Raw genomic sequence first — 21,326 nt, forward strand, 5'->3', positions numbered from 1 at the left:
TATGTATGGGCGGAGAAATCCCCACATATATTGCAGAAGTCCGTGCAGCTTGTGTCTCCTCTGTGCAGTCTGGATCATGCATAATGCAACACCACAACTGCTAACAGCAGGCGCGCACCAGATAATTTACACTTGTTTTTATGGACACGAGGAACTGATCTTTGAAGCTGTCCCTAATGAGATTCCGCTTGGCCCTAACAGCATCCTGAGAGAGTGTTCCGGTTTTCTACTTGGCATCCGGTGCATATTTATAATGCAGAATACAAGCTCATTTAAATTGCACATGTGGATTTTGGTGTCTTCCCTATTTTAAAGAAAGATTTTCATATACTAAGGAGCACGGACTCCTCAATTACTAAACCCTACTTTACCTAAACAATGTCACTGCCAGTCACGACAGGTACTTATCAGAGAGGGAGGTCCACCAAAGGGCTTCTACCTGCAGGGCAAAAAGCTCCCCCAATTCTAGTCCAGCCCTCAAGTCCAGAAATTCAATTAGGTCTTCAGCCAAAGGGCATCTCCAGAAAGCCTAATTATATAACACCTTCCTGGTAGACACAATCGTGGGGACAGTCAGGGAAAAAAACCTGAAGCCAGTCACCTAAATTAAAAACTTCCTGCCCCAAGGTGCTTGCAAAGCAAGCCTCTTTTTCTTATTATCTCCCCTCTTTTAAGTTCTCCTCCATATAAAATTTTTTCCTTAAGCTTGCCACTTTATACGGGGCTTTTTTAAATCATTTGGTTTTCAAGAGGTTTAGAGCTTAGTCACCCATAATCAGAGCTCCATTACATCCGTACTTCAAGTTTCATCTGTTTTCCCTTATATTAAATTTTTAAAAAGGTTTCAATCACTATAATTAACACCAATGTTGCTAGGATGGTGTTATCTGTTCTTAACCCAAATCACAGATTTCTGTCAAAATGGTTATTCTATAAGAGCTTATTAATAATAAGAGTTCATTATCTCAAAAAAAAGTAAAGTTGTTACAAAACATACAAGTACAGGATAAAACTGGTTCTCCTTATGCAAAATGCACGATTCCCATGATAACAAATGACCCGTTTTCATGGTCTTCATTTCAGGTCAACTCCACAGATTAGGGGCAGTTGTCAGTCAGACTCCTAATCACTGGGCTGAAATATATCCTAATTAATTTCACACTTCTCTCCAATAACTGTTGACTCCAAACAGGATCAATAAATAAGCATTTTACAAAGGAATTAAAACAATATACTTTCTAATGCCTCAGTTTTTAGAGAAAAATATAGGGAACCCAAGTCTTTAGGGTCAAGTTGAAAGTGAAACTGATGTATTCCCTATGTCAGAAATGAGGATTTACTACTGTCAATGTAAATGTCAACTGAAGGCAGGACAGATTATAGCATTAGTGTAGGAGTATCAGAAATACTCACTCTGAGCTTCATCCAGCTCCACCCTGAAAAAAATACGGGAGACTTACATAAGTTACCCTTTTTAAAGCCAAGGATTTAGTCAAGTCCAAATACATGCTCTCAAAATGAATGGATGATGATGAGGGAACACCAACTTCTTAGAGAAGCACATATAAGAGTACTGAATCCTCGCAAACTCAACTTTCATTCATTCATTCAACAGGTATTTGGAGCGTGTCTAGAATGTGCCTGGTAACCGTGAGAGGTGATCTGGATAGAGGCAGGTGAAAAGAAAAGAAAAGAAAACTACAAAGACAGAGTAGCTGCCTTCAGAGCCTAGTGGAAGACAGTCATTTCACAAATAACTTAAAATTACATTTATGGGGGCGCCTGGGTGGCTCCGTCGGTTGAACATCTGACTCTTGGTTTCAGCTCAGGTCACAATCTCAGGGTTCTGGGATGGAGCCCCACGTCCGGCTCCCCACTCAGCAAGGAGTCTGCTTGTCTCCTTCTCCCTCTGCCCTTCCCCCACTCACGCGCCCTCTGTCTCAAATAAATAAATAAATCTTTAAGAAATTAATAAATAAAAATGCATTTATGATAAGTGGAGCCAAAGAAAAGCATTACTTGTAGGTACTCTGAATACAGAGCCTTCTCAACTTATAATGGGGTTGCCTCCCAATAAACCCATCGTTAAGTTGGAAATATCATAAGTCAAAAGTGCATTTAATACATCTAACCTGAGGAAAATCATAGCTTAACCTAGCCCACCTTACCCATGCTCACAACACATTTGCCTAACGTTGGACAAAATCACGTCACATAAAGCTTATCTTATAATAAAGTGTTGACTATCTCATGCAATTTACTGAATACTGTACTGGAAGCGAAAAACAGAATGGTCGTATGGGTACAGAATGATTGTGAGTGCATTGGTTGTTGACTTTCACGAAAGCGCACTGACGGGAGCTGTGGCTGCCACTGCCCAGCATCGCCAAACCGGACTGAACTGTGTATTGCTAGCCCAGGAAAAGATCCAAATTCAAGGACAATTTCTACGGAATATCACTTTTGCGCCATGGTAAAGTCGAAAAATCTCACGCCGACTTGCTACAAGTCAGGAAAGGTCTATACACATAAAGGTTCACATAATCCAGAGAGGCGGTAGGGGCTCCCCTAAAGAAGTGACAAAGGAGGATGGGGGAAATAGTATTGAGGGAGAAGAGCTGTCAACATCATTCCGAACCTCAGAGTTCAGGGCAGTGGGCCAGCCTGATGCTCTCCCCACACCTCCCCGTACCACTCCCTTAGAAAAAATTAAAAATAAAAAATTCAGGAGGTGTGCCTAGAAAGTTGGATTTACAACGTGTTTTCCTTCCATGTCAGCACCAAAAACAGACAGGATCGAAGACCTTGGGAAAAATCGGTGGACAGATCACCAAAGCTGGCACTAAGTGCTGCCAAGTGTCTGGCTGGCACCAGGGTACAGACTAAATTGGCCATAAAAACCTCACTGTAGTCCTTGCTCCTCTCAAAGGAAATCATTTCGTGATTCACAATGAGGCTTACCCAGAGGCCAGTCTTAGGGGGAGGCCCTGAATTTTGAGCTTAACTCAATTGCACGGTTTAGGGCAAGAGTTTCATATTTCAGATGTGCAGTCAGGTAACCTGATCCCATCAGAGTTTTAATGGCTTCTAAAAAATCCAAAGTGTTAAATCCTTTCCCCAGCCTCCCCCAGAGCGGTCTGAGGGTGTTTTTTCCCCAACCTCCATTCCCCGCCCCCCCTCGTCTCTTATTTTTCATACTCAAACTTTTACTAAGTCTGAGACACTAATTTAACACACATTTCTTAATCCTCAAGTCTGATTGTAATCTGTGCGCTAAGAGAGTACACACATACCTAATGCAGTCCCTTTAAAAAGCACTGACACAGAGGAAATAAAAGGATAATGGAATATGGAGAAATGGTGCTTTATTTCAGAAACAGCATTATTACCGTGATTCCTTCTAAGCCTGGGGAGAACACGCTCTGGTTCTGGGGAACCAAAAGCAGCAGACCCAAGTAAATTCCACAGCTCCAGTGAAGGCACATCTCAGAGTCACACTGTCTCAGGCAGCATGCCGGGAGTTGAGATAAGAGTTTATTAAGTCCGTGCCCCTGGCTATCAGTAAGTTCACACAGACTCAAACCCTCCCTCTCAGTGTGAGAGTCCCCTGGGAGACAGCACAGCCCTAAAAACTTTAAAAGCAGGAGGAAATGGAAACAAAAACAAAAACTTCTCAACAAGAGTAAAACAGACACCCACATTAATGGCATCAGAAAAAAGTTACAGTAATGATGGCCCAAACGTGCCACCATGAAGACTCCGTGGAAGCTCAAGGGTTAATGTGGGGGGCGTGGTCACGATGAACAACATTACTGATAATAATAGCTACCACGCATTGAGCACTGAGATGCTGTGCTACGTGCCTTACTGAGCACTACGCATCCTCTAACATAACTTCACTGTCACCTAGTGAAGCATGTATTATTAATGATGCCCACAGTAAAACCAAGGCACTAGTAGTAGAGAATATACTGGAACACATGCAAGGGGCATGGGGGTGGAGAGACAGACCAGAATATGGATATACTATTGGGGGGGGAGCTTTTTCAAATTTCTTTTTTTTTTAAATATATTTATAAATGTGCCTAAATTTCTGCCAGACAACAATCACTCTCCTCCTGAGTTCTCCCCTCCAAAATACATGCATGCATTCTTTCCATCCCTCAACTTCTGTTTACGACTTTATTAAGATATTAAGTCCAGCAGTGGTTCCTGCAGCCCGTGGTACAGCACCTCGCAAAACAGCACTGTTTGTTTATAAGGTGACACAACCTTCCCCGCAGTGTGGGGGCATGACTAAAATCCACTAATGGCCAGAAAGCTCATTTTAATTCTACACTTAACAAAATAAACACCTCATAAAGGCAGGTAAGCAGAAGCTACTTTTCACTCTGGACTGCTTTGTCTTAATAACCTTTGAAAGGAAGGAACGGACTGCAGGGAACGGCTCTCGCACATGCAGAACACAATTATGGCACAAAGAGATTGTGATAAAAGCAAAACCCCTCATGCAAAGTTAAATTATTTTTTTCCTTGAAGGTGGAGGGGAGAGTCCCTCTCCCAAATACAGACCATTGCTAAATTGCAATGGTTCTTTCACTGCAAATTCTGGCTGCGTTAGTGGGCTCTACAAGCCTGTCTGAAAAACCAGGGCATTTGATTTCCCTGAAACCAATTCCCAAAAGGGCTGATTTTTTCCCCCTCTTTTGTGCACAGAAAATGAAGCTCCACTTACATGTTGGAGGAAATATTTCAAAACATTCCCTTTTTCCTCAAAGTGCAGAATTTATGGTAACAGATAATTAACAACAAATGACAAACAATCTGAGCAGTAAAGGTCCCAGTTTGGTTGCCAAGATGATGGTATCAAATTCCAAGATAAACAGTGGAGCGTGCCGACTGCCATTAACGTCCAGGGGTCTAGATGGAGAGATGCAAAACAGACCAGGCATCCGCCACCAAGGGGCACAATGTGAAGCAAACCACCTCCCACGGGGTTATGATTTCCCTTCTGAGTCCTCCAAAGTGTCAGTGGGTGTGGGGGTAGGACGGAGCTCCCTCCACTGTACTGAACAGACACCCAAGCCTTTATAGCTCACATAGGGAAAACATTAATCTTCTTTGAACTGCATTCTGGAAGAATGAGGAATTAATATCCTTTTGGAGTTAACACCTCCTTCCTCGTTCGTTCTTCCCAAAGATTTGCATCTTCTTTTCTCCAAGTTTGTTGAGTCAAAATAGGGTTCAGTGCTGCCAGTTGTGCCCAGAATGTGAGGGTCAGGAACAAAGTGAAAACAAGTTAACCTGTAAAAGTTGGAATTTGAGCACAACACATGGTAAGTCTCCCAAATACCAACAGATGGCCAACCTTGGGAAATCGCAATTTCAGATATTCTTACATTTCTCAAAAGCCAGTTCATAGTTTGCTATTTGTCAAATTTATTTTTTTTTTTTAATATTGAAATACAAACCTAAAGTTCGAATTACCTAGAAGGGCCTAACAAATTGTCCTTCTCAGAGACCAAGACAGGTCAATGTATCAAAAAATTGCTATTCTGATCCTTTCAAGGGCTGGATTTGTTGGTATGTGGGGTTGGTATGCATAACCCAGAAAGCTAAGGTGCAATTTGTCTTATCTCCTTGTAAAGTCCATTTTGACTGATGTTTAGGGATGCTGACACTCTCCTGGTATTACAGTCAAGCCCAAGGCCGGGAACATCATAATTGCAAGAAAGAGTTCTGATCTAATGAATATATCTTCCAGTCTGTCTGTCTGTCTCTTTTTCTCTCTTCTTTCCGCCCTCCCTCTCTCTGTTTCCTTCACACATATTCCCATTTCTCCTCTTCTCCATAAAACACACATCTCACTATATTCCTTACCCATCCAAGCAGGACCAGTATGCAAAAGCTGGTGATATTTTTTTTTTTAAATGGAATATGTTAAACATAAGGTAAAACCAAGAGCAATGGGTATGATATTTGATTTAAAAAAGAAAGTATCTAATACAGTCTGATAGGTTTCTGTAATTATCTTTGAAGTCTTCAGGCAAAGCAAAATGAAACAAAAAGAGAACTATTTTCCAAAACACAGGACTAAAATTGAGCTGGTATACTGTCTATGTCATAGCAAAAGGCTAAATCAGGAAATTAGGGAAACATGCTTAAGTTGCTTAGCTGGTGGAAGACTTAATTTTTTTCTTGATTTCAGTTTTAAGTCCTTGTGCAAAACACATTTTAAACTAAGTGTGCAATATGTAAACGGTTTGAAACTTGGTCTGTGGCCCAAATACCTAAAACCAAATACCACAAGTAAGCCACTCTTCTTAGCCAATCAGTATAAATGCCAAAATAGCCCACCGCAAGATGGGAAAAGATATTTTTCCAATCCAAGAATTATCAAATCTTTGAGCTGGAAGGTTTCAGAGGCTTTCTTCACAAAGAAGTAAATGGGCTTGAGTACAGTCTGTGTTACAGCAATCTTTCAAGGAAACCACTACCAACAGAGGAACCAAGAATGGTTTCATTCTCACTTGGAATTTTAAAGCTCAATAATATCAAGTACTGAACATTTACCTGTTTGCTTTATTAATGGTACTAGTTTTTCTTTCTCTTCTCTTTTTTTCAACTGGTGTCAAGAGCTTTACTACTTAATATAAAACTGCACAAAAACTTAAACCCGCTAGAGGGGCTTATATTCTTGATTTGTGGTAAAGAAGAAAATATGGAAAGCCTGCAAAAATGCATTTTCTTACATACATTTTACCCTTCTACAGGGACAGAAAATGAAGAAAAAAATCTTCAAAACAAAACAGAATAAAAATATGCAGACTCAAATACTGTGAGGGCCAATAAATCCAACAGAGTTTCCTCTCTGCAGAGTTCGTGTTTCTACAGAGACAAAGCCTCCAAGTGTACTTCTACATTAAAAAAAAAAAAAAAAGGCAGACTAACATGGTGGTCCGCAAAAGGGGGGTAGTTTTGTCCACACTGATATTGAAATAATAGCCCAATCATGCCAGGATGGCTACTGAAACATCTAGTTTCCAGCACGCTGTGGAAGTCTAAAAGGGGAAAAAAACATGGAAGGACAGAGCTGAGGAAAAACCCGAAAAGGAAGAAAAACAAGTTGATGGACAGATCTTCTGAGACTCGGCGAGCCTCTTTTCCTCTTTGGAAATAATTCAGAACTACCAAGACTTTGCTGTACAACACGTCGTCGATTCAGTGACATTGGCTTTGTTTTGATGGCTTAAAATCTACACCTTCATGAGCTCTACAATCTCAGAATTAAAATTAAACAGGTCTCAAATACAGACTCCCTGTTGCATTACTTCCTAGTTAGCTGTTTTATATGTTTTTCTCAAAACGTCTCCATGAAGGAAGTTAAAAAAAGAAAAATAACAAAAACTGTATCTAGAGCAGGCAATAGATTTAATCCATAAGGAGAGGTGAATTGGCAGTTTCCCAGTTTCAGGATGTGTCTATCCATTGACTATGGCCACATGTCCCCTATGAATCTTTAATTTATCTCTATAAATGTAGGTAAGAATTTCAGAATTTAAAATCCAGGCATACCATAGTAGACGTCAAAATTCTTTACCCTCCCCGAAAGTCAAGTAACTAAAAAACAAACAAAATACTACACAGTTATACAACACACACCCAGGGTTCTAAGAACAAATGTCCATATGGACAAAAAAAATTCTAATTTTAGGTTGCCTTTTTAATGCTCGAATGCAAAGAAAGAAATCTACAGAATAGGAAGAAAGTCAGCTCTAAAATGAAGTCAAACTGTCACGGACCACAAGACCAGTACCCTCAGGGAGTATATAGGAAAAAGAACTTATTTTAAAAAAAGAAATGAGAGAGGAAAAGAAAAATACTCTGTGTTTACATACGAGTGCAAACGAAAAGAACCATTCAGCATCTCCACGATAAATTTCAGAATGAAAACATTAACAAAAATTATGGCCATGCTAATGTGCAGGCCAGTGATAAATTTGTAATGAGAATGAGCATGAGAATGAGCGGCTTACCAAGGGAAAAAAATGTTTAGAATTTTTTCCCCAACAGCGAATGCAGCCCAGCTGCAGAGCAAAGGATGAATTTCTACCTTGTTAGTAAAGTGTAATGTTACAGAGCCCCAGACGTTCATTCATTCGTTGCTATTAGTCTTCCTCTGGGTGAGAGTTTGGCGGGGGGGGGGGGGGGGGGGGGGGTGTCATTTCTCTTCTCCCTCTCCGCCACATCTCCAAGATGCCTCACTATTATATTCTTTTCCTACAGAACACCACTAATGATGAGGGATTTATATTCTTAATTTCAATCCAGACCTGAAGATAAGATAAGAAGCAAGAGAAATCCGAAACTGCCAGAGTGGGAGGTTATGATGCTAAAATGGCACAAATCTGAAATTCAGGGAAGCCCAATGTACTAATGACCATAGACCTAGACTAGAATCCAGGTTCTCTGAAATACTCTCAAGGAGTCTACTACAGCAAGCTGCTTGCTTACTGATACTATGTATTCTGATGGCCTCAAAAAATGCATCAAAAAAGGCCTCTTAATAAATTTCCCTTCAGGTAGAGGACTAGAAAGGAGGCAACCTCTTTGGCCCTGCTCCCACCCTCCCACACATGAACAAGTGGAATTATACTGAACCAAAATGTAGCCTTTGGTCTATTCCTCAATTACAACGTAAAATAGAAGAAAGTGTCACCCAAAGAACGTAGATTCACATTTGTGTGAGCTTTCAGTGCAAATCTTGCAAACAAGGCAGAAGGACTTATAGACAAATTACATTTTTATCATTCTTAAAAAAAGTTTTTATCATAAAAGTATTACATAGTTGTTATAATAAGAATTCAAAATATACAAAAGTATATAAAATAAAAAGTGAAAGGTCTTTATCCGCCAACTCCCTCCCCTTAATTCATTCCCTAAATAATCACCAGTAATGTCGGTTATTTATTTTTCTACACACTTCTGTATTTTTTTAACCGAAAGGTACCATTCCATAACTCTCCTGTGTAACTTTGTTTTTGCACCTAAGGGTGCCTAATACAGACCCGACATAAACATTTACTTCCCAGCATGAGAAATGAAACTTCAGAACGCACAAACAAACAAATGAAATCCTATAAGAATTTGGCATGGAATGATCACCAAGCTACTCTAAAAGCTACAGAGCATTTTTGATTCACAATGCCCAAGCAAATACTGACAGATACTTTACAACGCAAGAAAGAGTAACAAGAACACAAGTTGGACTTGCCAGGTTTTATGTAAGAAGTTCAGAAAGGAAGATGTTAACACTGATGTTACCAGCTGGACACAAGACCATATGAAACAGATCATAAATATTATCATAGCATTTGTTTATCAAGTGCTATATCTTTCAAGCACTGTATGTCATATGCTTTACCTCATTTAATATGCACAACTACCTTAAAGGTTCATTCAACCCATTCTATGGATGAGAAGACTCAGTAATTTGTCCATCATCCTCAGCCAAGCTAGTAACTGGCAGGATCAACACTTGTATATAGATCTCTGATTTCAGACCACACTCTCAACTATCAGATGAATATTGTTCTCATTCCCTAGCCCAAGCTGTGGCCCTTTGCACTCAATCCTGGTTAATTATAATTAACTCCTGATGCTTCTGTTTTAATCATTGCCATAAGAGGGAAGCCTAAGACACTGGTGGGGGATACAAGACCCTGAGAACAGCCCATGAGGAAGAAAGCCACTGTGATTTCACAGAGAACAACCAGGCAACACTCAGGTCCCTGGATTCCTTCTCCCCTTGGGACTGTCACTCCCAAGGGCTAACTGAAGTAAGTGAGACAATCCTAGGCTGTTTATGAGCTTGACAGGCACCAAGAAGTTAGAACATCTGCTAACCCTGATGGTCAAATATTCCACCCAGAAAAGTTTGCTGGGAATGGTTCCTTGAAGAAGACAGGACAAGACTTACCAGTGATTTTCTTACTCATTTATTTTTACTCCACTGATTTTCCAAATGAGTTGAGACAGCTTAGAATAAAAAATGCAGAATCAATAAAACAATCCTTAATAACAGTGAACATGTACTGAGTGTAAACTATGTACTCAGAACTCCTCTAAAAATTTTACAAGTAATACTCTTTTAACCTTCACAGCAACCTTTTGAGATAGGCACTATTTTATCATCTGCATTTTACGAATAGAGAAAGAAAACACAGAGAACTTAATACATTTCTCCATGGTTGGTTACACAGCTAGTAAGTGGTGCAAACCAGGTTTTAAATCTAACAATCTTATTCCACTAGAGATGTCAACCACTCCGCTATGCTGCATCCCCAAAACAAGAGCACAGTAATATTCCAGGGGTGTTGACAATGAAGACAAAGACAAGCAGAGGGACTAAAACTGAAAATAAAATTTGGTAATAGCTTCCTAGCAACCAATTCTTAAAGAAAAAGGTGAGGAATCAACCTCAGTAGGGTGACCAACCATTCTGGTTAGCACAGGACTAAGGGGTCTCCCAGAACACAGGACTTTCAGTGCAAAAGCTGAGATGGCTGGATGCCCTACTGAAAAAGGTTTTATAATATTTTATTAGGCTTCACATAATTAAAAATATACAAAATCTTTATGGTGCTTTCCAACCTACATTGGCTCCTTCAGCACCTCCTCCCACCAACATTAAAAATATTAAATTCTAAATAATTTTTTCAACACTCTGCTTGGGGAAAAGGAAGGGATTGTAGAAAAACAAAACACTGTTAACTGTTGGTTTTCAAATATCGTATCTATCACTATGTTCAAGAGTCTGGGTAAGAGAGGCATACACATTCTTGGCTAAATTCTGCCCTATCAACTCCAGCTGTGCTTTCATTTTCTTTCCCAAGGTCATTTAAGATTGCTTTCTTTAAATTAAAAAATAATAATAATAATAATCCTTTGGATTTTGCCATTTGCAACAACATGGACGGACCTAGACGGTATTATGCTAAGCGCAATAAGTTAGAGAGAAAAAGACAAATACCATACAATCTCACTTCTATATATATATGGAATCAAAAAAAAAAAAAAACAAATGAATAAACAGACCAAAAAAGCAAAAATAGACCCACAAATACAAGTATAAACTGGGGGTTGCCAGAGGCGAGGGAGGTGAGGGGATGCGCAAAATGGGTAAAGGGGGGTGGGAGGTCCAGGCTTCTGGTTATGGAATGAATGAGTCAAGGGGATGAAAGGCACAGCACAGGGAATAGAGTCAATGATATTATAACAGTGTTGTATGGTGACAGAAGGCAGCTACACTTGTGGAGAGCACAGCATAAGTTATAGACTTGTCCAATCACTGTGTTGTACACCTGAAACTAAAGTAACATTGTGTGTCAACTATACTTCAATTAAAAAAAAAATTCTTCCCTATGTCACAGGCAGAGACACGGGCCAGTGGTTCTTAGAAAGCTTGGTGGCATCCTCGTCAGAACTCATGGGAGAAACCAAACCAAGACCAAGTAGTAGATTTTCCGAAGCCACTTGAAACAACAGCTCTGAAGTCAGTGGTGAGCTTGATGAAGATGGGGACCACGTTTTATGTATCTGTATTCCCCCCCCTGTTTGCAACCCCTTGCAAATAAATGTTGTCTAAACTGCAATCTTAATCTCAGTATGTCAGAGCTAAAAAGACCCGTAACTGTCATTTGGTACAAATGTGTACAGATGAGTAAACCAAGGCATGGAGAAGAGAAGTAAATTGCCCAAGGTGGGTCACAAAATTGACGTGAGACTAACTCAATTAAATGGGAAGTGAGCTATTCCTTAATTAAGGCAAGAAAACCCCACTAAGTTATGTGAAAGAAAACAATGGGTCACTTAAGGGACCAGAATTGTAATTCCAATTCGGGTGGTCCATTATGGGTCTTCATAAACCTCAGCTGTAAGTGAAAAAGGACAGGAAACATTTTAAGGATCCCATGTAAAATAATGAGCAACTATTCAAATGGAAAAGACAAAATATTTTTAGGGAGAAGAACCAACCTCTGCCATGACATGTTAAGAATTTCAGAAAAACCAAAGAAATTTTAGACTAAATTTTTATGGATATTTTCCAGCCAATTTAAATTTTTATTTAGATTAAGCACATTTTTTTTTTTACTATAAAAGAAATATAACATGATCACATTTAACCAAGATACCTGAATGCCTAGTATGGGCTAGTCACTGTGCTAGGGAAGCAAGCAAGAAAAAATCAAGCCAAGGAAAAGGTGAGCCAGTCGCTTGTCACCTTCATACAAACACTCAAAATGTTAAGATAGAACAGAAAAATTCCAATGAAAAACTCCAAATCTCAATCACAATATCTCATCTCAATGCACAGTCAGATCAGTGGATCAATCCATCAATCGGTAGTTCTGAACACCTGTTACCTGCTCAATCACTGCTTTTAAGAAATGAATGAGAGAGAGAGGTAATAATGCAGGTGGTATGGGTTGAAGAAGGGACGAGGGGCATCATGTTGGGGAGGGGGGCACAGTCAGCGTGGACTGGGAGAGATAGAAGAGGTTTTATAGATGTAGAGAGGCCAGAACCGACTTGAGGCATTTGACCAGCAGAGCATAAACGCGCTTCTCACTCCTCAGCTGTGAGAAGCAGTGAAAGCAACGGCACCACAATGGAGAGGCCCAAGGTGTGCTCGGGTGACAGGGAGCCAACCTGTGCAGCGGCTGGAGCAAAGGGTTCAGGCAGAAAGCCCTCGATAGATGATGAAGGTGAAAAGGCCACCTGGACCCAGACTGTGGAAGAGTGCTCTATTCCAAGGTGGGAAGTCTAGTGAAGGGCTACACAGCTGTCTAGGCTACCATGGCAAACCTCATTTTGCAAGCCTTTTTTTTTTTTTTTTTTCCAGAAAGGGTATATGTAATTTGATCCTTTGATTTGTTCATGGCTAGATCTCAGCAGATTAGTTCTAAGGTTACATGATTTTTTAAATATCTCTGTTCATTCCCAGTTCACCAATAGAATCTTAGGGCCATGAACGAGTGAAGACTTAAGGTGACAGTCCCTATTAGTATCTTCCAAGGAATCTGAGGCAAAACATACTTTCTTTTGCCTGAAAGGAAACAGAATTCACAAAGTTCTTTGTGATTCTTTAACACAAAACGTCACACTGGCAGAACAAAGCTAAAGGTATCCCAATTCCGGCTTGCACAAATTCTATAACATACTTGGAGAAAAAAAAAATCATTAAAAGCAGAAGAATAAAAGAAAATTTGAAATGAACACAGACTTATTCTTCAGAAAAGTCATTTTAACAAAGGAAAATCATATTCACCTTAAAAACTTTTCCTTAATATCCTGTTAACAATCCTTCATAATCATGAATAAATTGTGATTTAAAGAAAGTATAAAATTCTTTGAAATAGTTTCACACTAACCATTCACAAGGATTTCTTTCCCTTTTTCTTTTCTTTCTTTTTTTTTTTCCCAGAAATCCCATCGTAGGGAGCTGAGTGGCTCTGTAGAACATACTTGCAAAGTAACATCCTAGTATTTACACTAATACCCAAGCAGTCAAGAGAGATCCTTTTGTTTCATTAGTGTTTCTAAATTTGGGGGGGGTATGCATGTGTGTGGGGGGGGGTCCTACTATTTTTTAAATGCTCAAATAAAACAAACACCAAAAAAAAAAAAAAAAAAAAAAGAAAAGAAAAGAACTTGTGACTTAGACATGCCCGGAGTTCAGTTTTGCCAGGAATGGAAAAACAGTCAACAGAGCCCTAACCTCCTTTCTCTCTTAACTATACAATAGTGTTCAAAGAGGTTTAGTCCTACTATGAAAGACTCATGTTAGACATTGGAAGGGTCTAATAGAGAATGAGCACCAGGCATTGAATAAACTAAGGAGATGGTGACCTTTTGCCCCTTCTGCTGAAAGCCCAGCACATCCTGTAGCAGAGAAACAGAAAAAAACTGGTGTGCATCCAGGTGCTGCAAAATCCTTGCCTGTGGATTTCTCCCGCACTCCATTCCTTAAACAGTTTAAAACTGAAACATGACTTAAATAGTATTAGGGAGTGAGAGAAAAGTACAATTCCTGGAACCAACTGTTCCACTGTCCCTTAATCCTTTGTTCCCCATATTGTTGGAGTCCTGCAGCATGCAGCACACGTTCCACTAGCAACAGGCAAGACAATGGATTTAGCAGTGGCTGGACAATTAGTCCCAATTAGGCCTATTTCCCAGCTGAATGTAAAGGGGTAGTGGGGTGAGGTGTGTGTGTGGGGGGGAAACTACAGAAATTTTAAAGAAATATTTCATCATGGAGGCAAACAATACATGTAAAGCAAACTGAACCAGGGGTCAGGAGACTGCCAAAAGTCACTGTGTGACACTGGGAAAATACCTTAACCTCTCTGTTGTTATCCACAAAATGTGGGCAACCAACCTACCCCCCCCCCTTCGATCTGGTGATATAATGTCAAATTGTGGTTGATAGTACTCTGAAAATCTGAAAAAGTTACCCAGATGCAGGGTACTCCTCTGAACTATATTTGGAAGCACGGATATCCATCTGTTTTACACATCATACACCTTTTATTCCCCCTGGCAGAAGTCATTAGTGACTTTCTTATTTTATTTCTATTTTCTTGATTGCTAAATTTTTTTAAGTTCATGAGTGATACTTACATATGTACATGCGGTGGCTGGAATCTGCTCTGGTTGATGTTGTAGTGTGTGAATGCCTGCGTGGGGTTTGAGCTGTACTCATCCACCGTTATGGTAACTTTGCCTTGAGAAGGAATCCCATGAGCCATCCTTCCTCCCTATAGGCATGAGCAATTCACAACTTTCCGGAGCAAAGGATGGAAGCAGGCATGGTGTGTTTCAGCCAACCTCTGAACCCAAGGATCTACTCATCAATACCACCGTGCGTTTCTGGAAAAAAAAAAAAAATTACAAAATGAGAAAAAAGAAAAAGGAGGTGCTCTAAGAAACGTCAAATATGACACCTGGACCCGAAATGGGCTCAGGAATAAAATCTTGATATGTGTCATCGCCTCGTGAATACAACCTTTCCCAACACTCTACCCTGCATGCAGTTCAGAGTGGACCCTGCACTCCATATGACATTGCTGGCTGCCAGCAAATCACTTCAATGGCGTTCAAACGAAGATTTCCTCTTTAATTATAATTATGGCACTTAACATGAATTACGGAAGGGGCATATCCACAGTTGCCATGGTGTCTAACTATAAATGGTTTGTGCTCGAAGTGGAGAATCTTCCAAACCTTTCCTGCTAATTGGAATGTTTGTTCTGTACAAAGTTGATGTCATAGAATAATGTGAAATCTCAATGCTTAACACAGCCATATAACACGAGGACAAATGTAAGTTTAAAATGCTGCACTTACAAGAGATACCTGTGTACAACCATAACACACATGTAATATATGCACATGTTACATGCAATTTTTTTCTTTCACAAGCAGTTCCCAAAATACCTAGGTACTCAACGCCTGATATACATATGTATTCCACTCTGGCCAAGAATCTTACGGTAAGGCAAATCCTTCTTGCTAAATGTCATATGATTTCTTCAAACACTCCAGTCATGTGGGGGAGAGTCAAATACCTCGAGGCTTGGACCACTACTTGGATGCATTCGTTACGGCCCCTCTTAGCGCCCGGAGAGAGCACTGAAAGGGGGCAGCCGTTACGTTTACCACCACATTCTTGCTTGGTGCTGTATAATTGCCAGTTGTTGGTTTCGTTCTTTCAAAATTTCCATTAGTTTTGATTATTTTGATAAATGTCAACATATTATTTGCTGAGCTGGGTTGAGAAATGAGGATGTTTATTTTTATGGTAGGGATGCAAAGACTACGAGAGCAAATGCCTGCACTGAGGCTGTTGGAACTCGTCAGTGCAACAGAGAAGAAACGGGTAGCACCCTCCTTGAGTAACCCTTGGGTAACCCACGCTCTTTATTTTTTTTTTAATGATTTTTTATTATATTATGTTAGTCACCATACAGTACATCCCCGGTTTCCGATGTACACGCTCTTTACTTTAAGTGCCCTGCATCAGAATATGTTTGCCATGTGCGCCATTAAGCTCCGGGAATCTTAGCTGTTACCTCAAATAAAAATATTTAGAATAATAAGATTAGATTTAAATTTGGCATGAAACACCTTAGATATCAAGCAAAAGGCAGATGGCCTGCCATAGGCCATTTATTTTATTATTTTACAACCCGGGGGTTGTGTAGTCCTCCATATGCTAGCTGGGCTAAGAAATTCCACAGCGTTCTACTCAAATCATTGCCTTCTTCATATTAGCAAAGCAAGCTAAATGACACTCACCTTGCCTTCGTTCCTAATGCACAACGCCACTGCCAAGAGACGAATCCCTGGTGTTCTGGCATTTTAAACAAAGTGTCACTTTGGGTTCTCTTTCCTCTTCCTGACTTCATGGGAGGTAGGAGTCCTTTAAGCACTAGTTGATAGACAACCAGGCCAGTAGGATTAACTAAATTAAAATCTTTCCCTGCTCCTTTGATGTAAGATATCTATAAGAACTGCTTACAAATCATAATGTAGCAGTTTTCATACCAAGTTTGCAGCTGTTTCCTTAATTTCCCCCACAATTATATTTTACTGTTATTTTGCATAACAGTAAAACACAACACCTGCTTCAAATTGCAGTCCTGTTCTAAGTACTGTAATTCTCTTTTGAGACACAAAGTACCGAGACACTACTGAAGCGCAAAACTGCATAATTGCGCCACGCTGAAAAGTAAATACAAATGAAAACATCTTCCTGTTATAGAAATGACTGTCATTAAAAAGAATGTTAGCCATCAAAGCACAGAGGGAAAAAAATACACATTTTCAGACTGCGAGAACTTAGTGTTTGCATAAATTAAAGAGTGGTGTAAAAATTACATGGCAATTCTTATGTTCCTGCCATCAATGTCTATTGTGTGAGACACACAGCATTAAGAAGCAAAGGAAACAAAATTCATGTCTACACCATTGTGACCTCTCAGTAAGGATCTCTGCACTCTGTGCCAGAAAAAGGTTTAAATGTTTCTGGTGTAAAGTCACCAATTAAACTGAGCAAAAGAGCCTAGAAATAAAATTTCCACACCATTCTGTCAATATCTATGCAGTGACTTAGAGTAGCTAGCGTTAGACCCTCCCATTTGAAGCAGAGGAGAGAACTTAGAAGGTGATCAATTCACACTCCTAAATGGTCCAGTCTGTCCTACAGTCCAAGTAGGATTGCCTTTCCTATCAAGTGAACATCTGTGCCTCTTTGCACCTTTGCCCCAGCAAGACAAATAGAACACCTTTTCATCAGCAAGCACAGGCCCCTATAACTCTGAAGGGCTAAATGGGTGGCTGGCTCCTCATTTGAATTCATCTTTACCATGTTCTCTTTCAAATGTTTTATCGAAAGAGTGCACCTGCAGTGTCTACCTTCTTTAATCTGGAATCCTTTGAAGAAACTGTCGGACTGAGGCAGAGAGCTTCAAAACTTTCACAGGAACCTTTACAGACAAGTCAAGAAAAGGCTTATTTTTTAAAATACTATGTTCACCCCCACTCAGATATTAAACACCAACACATGGAAAAGACTTTTTTTTTCCCCTAGCCAATTCTCAAAGACAATGGCCCCTCCTCTGACCTGAGAAATTTGGGGAAAGCTTGAAACAAGACAGAATGATACACTGCCTAAAACTATCCAGAAGCTGATTTACCTTGCTTCACATATTCAGGCAGTAAAACCTTCCAAATGTTCAGATTTGGGAGCATGTCATCCTCATTACACTTACATCACTTCTTATGTATAATATTTAGAGAAACCAGTACTCTTTCGTTTTCATTTTACATTTCAGCACATGTGCGCCACAAAACAAAGGAACCTGGTACTAAATGTCAGGAACCCTAACGGAAAACCTAAAAGGGACTGACACTGCCAAACGTTCCTGCTGGTGCTAGCTTGATTTTCGCTTAAAAAAAAAATCATGTGGGCTCATTTTGCATTTCCTAGACAGCAATCGCGTCTCCTGTCCCTTAAGCTGTGCAACTTGCAATGTTCTTTTTCAGGAATCTAGCTGGAAAACCTTTTAAAGTCTGCTGGCAATGAAAGGATTAAAAGCTGAGGAATTAAATAACTGTCTCCACCTCCCAGACACCAGAAGTCCAATTTACCAAAAGTTTCAAAGCAACAACTCATGACCTCCCTACCCGAGCTCGCTCGGCACAGCCTATGAGAAAGGAGCCCGTGATTTCCTCGTTTAAACAAGGATGCTCATTTTATTCACTAGCCCTAAGAAGATCGCCCGACCGCCTGGCCGGACTTTGGAACTCGCTTGCTCCAACTCCACCAAATTTCGCTCTCTCCTCCCTCTGCCGCACGGATCGAGGGATTTCTCAACTCACGCCCCTACTCTTTTATGCCCACCTCCGGTTACACATCGCCGTATCCCGGAGCGATGCCTACAAGCCTTCTCTGAAGCTTCTCCGCCACCGTTTTGAGAGGGATGCACAAAGTTCCACGTGCCTCTGTCCACACAGCGCCCCCCCTCCCGACGCACTTACACCTGAACTTGTCTCCAGCACTGCGGACACCCGCCTGGCACATTCTTTCGGAGAGAAAGGGCAGGACTTTTCTCTTGCGCCTCTGGCAAGGCGTAGAGCCTATATATGGTGGGGCGGGGGGCGCGGAATTCTCTACTTTGGATTGGTTTGTTTGTTTTAAATCTAGGGTGGGCAGTTGGGGGGGTGTCCTTCAGCAACTATGCGCACACACGCGCGCACACACACAGACACACACACATACACACACACTCGCCCTGCCCTCCCGGCTCACGACCGGCTCGTCTGGGCTACAGCTCCCCCTTCCTTCCTGGAGCACCAGCTCGCCTTACTCGCTCAGTCCCCCGTTGCCACCACCTTCGCCTCCGCTGCTGCCGCCGCTGCTGGCACTGCTGGAGCTGGCGCTCGCGGCCCCGGCCGGGCTCCGCTGGGCGCCTGTCTTTCTTTCTCTCTCTCTCTCCCCCAGCCCCGGATTGATTGATGACCACCGGCGGCCAATGGCTCTGACACCGCGCCATCCTCGCTCGAGCATCACAGCCCCACGCCCCCGACGTCAGCCTCGCGGGCGCATTGGCATCCCCGAGCCCTCAGAGCGGAGCCCGCGCCCGGAGCCGCCGCCGCCGCCGCCTCCCTGCTCTCTGCCCCGGAGCTGCCGGGCTGCTTTCCTGGAGCGGCGGAGAAAGGAAGGGAGGGAGCCAGCGAGCGTTGGAAGGGGGTGTGGAGGCCACGGAATTCCCCCCTCTGTAGAAATCTTTTCTTTCCCTTAAAGTTTTGTTTGTTTTTTCCACCCCGACCTGTTTGTGTTTGTTTGCAGCATCTAAATCAATTACACATTTTGCGTGACCCGCATTTGCACTTAATTTAGGGTATGTTGGGGGTCGGGGTTAGTAAATGTTCTATAAATCTACCCCACCGGGGCATCCTTAATTTCTTGTTGGTGGATTCTAACTCCCTCCCGGATCTCCAGAAAAATGCCCCCTTCATCTCCTAGGCCGCAAAACCCCGGAATTCAAAGGCTTTACAAAGATAACCCTGTTCCGTGTAAATAGCAAAGAAACTCATGCCTCTCTAAAGAAGAAATAGGGCGGCAACGGTTACTTTTTCTCCTCGCTCGTCCCCCCGCCGCCTTGCCCGGGTCGCCGGCTCGCTCCGCAGGCTGCGATCGTGAAGAGACCGGGGGCGGCAGGGGACAGCGAGGTTGGGGCACGGGGACAGAGTGAGAAAAAGCCCCGCGCGAGAGCTGCGCGCGCGCGGGCGGCCCCGGGGGCGGCCGCGCAGCGCAGCCCAAGCACAAAGCTGCGCGGCGTCTTCCCGGCCACCGCACCTCGCTCGGGCCGCCTCGGGCGCCCGGGGCTCGGGCCAACACAATGCACCCGGGCCTAGGCCGGGGCGGTTCGAACACATAACCCCGGGACTTTCTAGTAAACAGCTCGCCTAGCCCTCGTCCCCACCCCCATCCCCGCCGCCAGGCTTTCGCTGATGCCCCTCGCGGACACCCCCTTCACCCCTCCTAAGAAATGCCGGCGGAGAAGGGAGCTGGCGGTGGGGACCCTGAAAGGTCGGGGGCTGAGGACTGGGGGCCGGGGGGGAGGGGAGATGAGCAGAGGGGCGAAATGGGGAGTGGGAGGGAGACAGCTCCTGAAAAAGAATTTGCTTTCGCTCTAGGGTAGAAAATACGCCCTCCTCGGGTTCCGAATTGCCCGGGAAGCGCCCGCTCGTGCGAATGTCAGGAGCACCGGGGCAGCCGCGGTCCGCAGCCTCCAAGCCCCTCGCACGCGCCTCTGACAAGGCACCTCTCACCCGGGCTCCGCTTTGTGTGTGCATTTTTTTTCCCTTCCTCTCGCGCGCGGCACCGGGCGCCCGGCCGCCTCCTCCCCCTCCCCCGCCCTCCGCCTCCCTTCCCGGGGCGGATTACCTTTCCCGGGCTGCGCTCCGGGTCCCGGGGATGCCTTCAGCGCCCAAGGAGCCGGCGATCCATCGCTGAGCGGCCGGAGCCGGAGGGAGGCGCGCGGGGGGCGCGCGGGGGCGGCGAGGGGCGCGGGCGGGCCAGAACCTTCGACCCCGGAGGTCCCGCCGCGGGCTCGGGCTGGGGGCGGGGGGCGCGGCACAAGAGGGAGGCGGGGGGTAGGGGGAGAAAGGACCCGAACAGCCTCGATCTGGGGAGAGAGCGAGCGAGGGGGCGAGGAGAGGGAGCGAGGGCGCGGCGAGCCAGAGGGAGCGCGAGCGGTGCAGTGACAGGGACTGCCACTGGGGTCAAAGGAGCACAGCTCCAGGAAGCAGGGCGGCTGAGGCGCCGCTCCGTGCGCGCTCCCCGGCGGGACCCCGCGCCCCCGCGCGCCCCTCCTGTAGCCCCGGCCCGCTCGAACCCCCACCGGCGTCCCGAGGCCCCGGGGTTGCGAGAGGAGGAGGGAGCTGAGGGCGAGGCCGTCAGCCTGCTGGTGCTCTCGGGTCAAGCAGGCAGCAGGAAGCTGAGCCGCAAGTTCATCATCAGGAGTGTGATCAGTGTAAAAATGATAGGGGACTGGGGAGGGGGTCGGCTGCGGAGCCCCAGAAAAATAAAGGGAGTTTTCCCTCCAAATGGGCGTCTTCTGCAAAGAGAACACCCAAGCCCCCCTATCCACCGACCTGCCTGGCGCTGTCTGGAGTCCTGGCACAGCGCCAGGGCCCCTAGCTCGCCGCGGGGGTAAGGGGAGCGGCTTGGGCACGGGGCTCAAACCAAGGAA

The 21,326-nt window shown here is 43.4% G+C and overlaps 1 protein-coding gene across 3 annotated transcripts in view; it reads right to left on the reverse strand.

Moving 5' to 3' along the window:
- The window catches only part of MPPED2 (metallophosphoesterase domain containing 2), a 182,116-nt gene extending 161,023 nt beyond the window's left edge, over positions 1-21,093 (reverse strand). For 2 of the 3 annotated variants that reach the window (XR_006781622.2, XM_045808578.2), the window contains exons 1-2: positions 20,519-21,093; positions 14,686-14,934 (exon numbers count right to left, since the gene is read on the reverse strand). Coding sequence is in view for 2 of the 3 variants with exons in the window: in XM_045808578.2 (XP_045664534.1) it covers positions 14,686-14,813 (128 nt within the window). In the remaining variant the exon portion in view is untranslated. Of the gene's footprint in view, positions 1-14,685; positions 14,935-18,935; positions 19,762-20,518 lie in introns of those variants that run through there. The other variant, XM_045808579.2, reaches the window with a different exon arrangement.
- Positions 21,094-21,326: the final 233 nt, after the last annotated feature.

The sequence above is a fragment of the Ursus americanus genome, chromosome 24, assembly GCF_024610735.1.
Source record: "Ursus americanus isolate L20-20 chromosome 24, mUrsAme1.1.p, whole genome shotgun sequence".
In the NCBI taxonomy this organism is placed as follows: Eukaryota; Metazoa; Chordata; class Mammalia; order Carnivora; family Ursidae; genus Ursus; species Ursus americanus.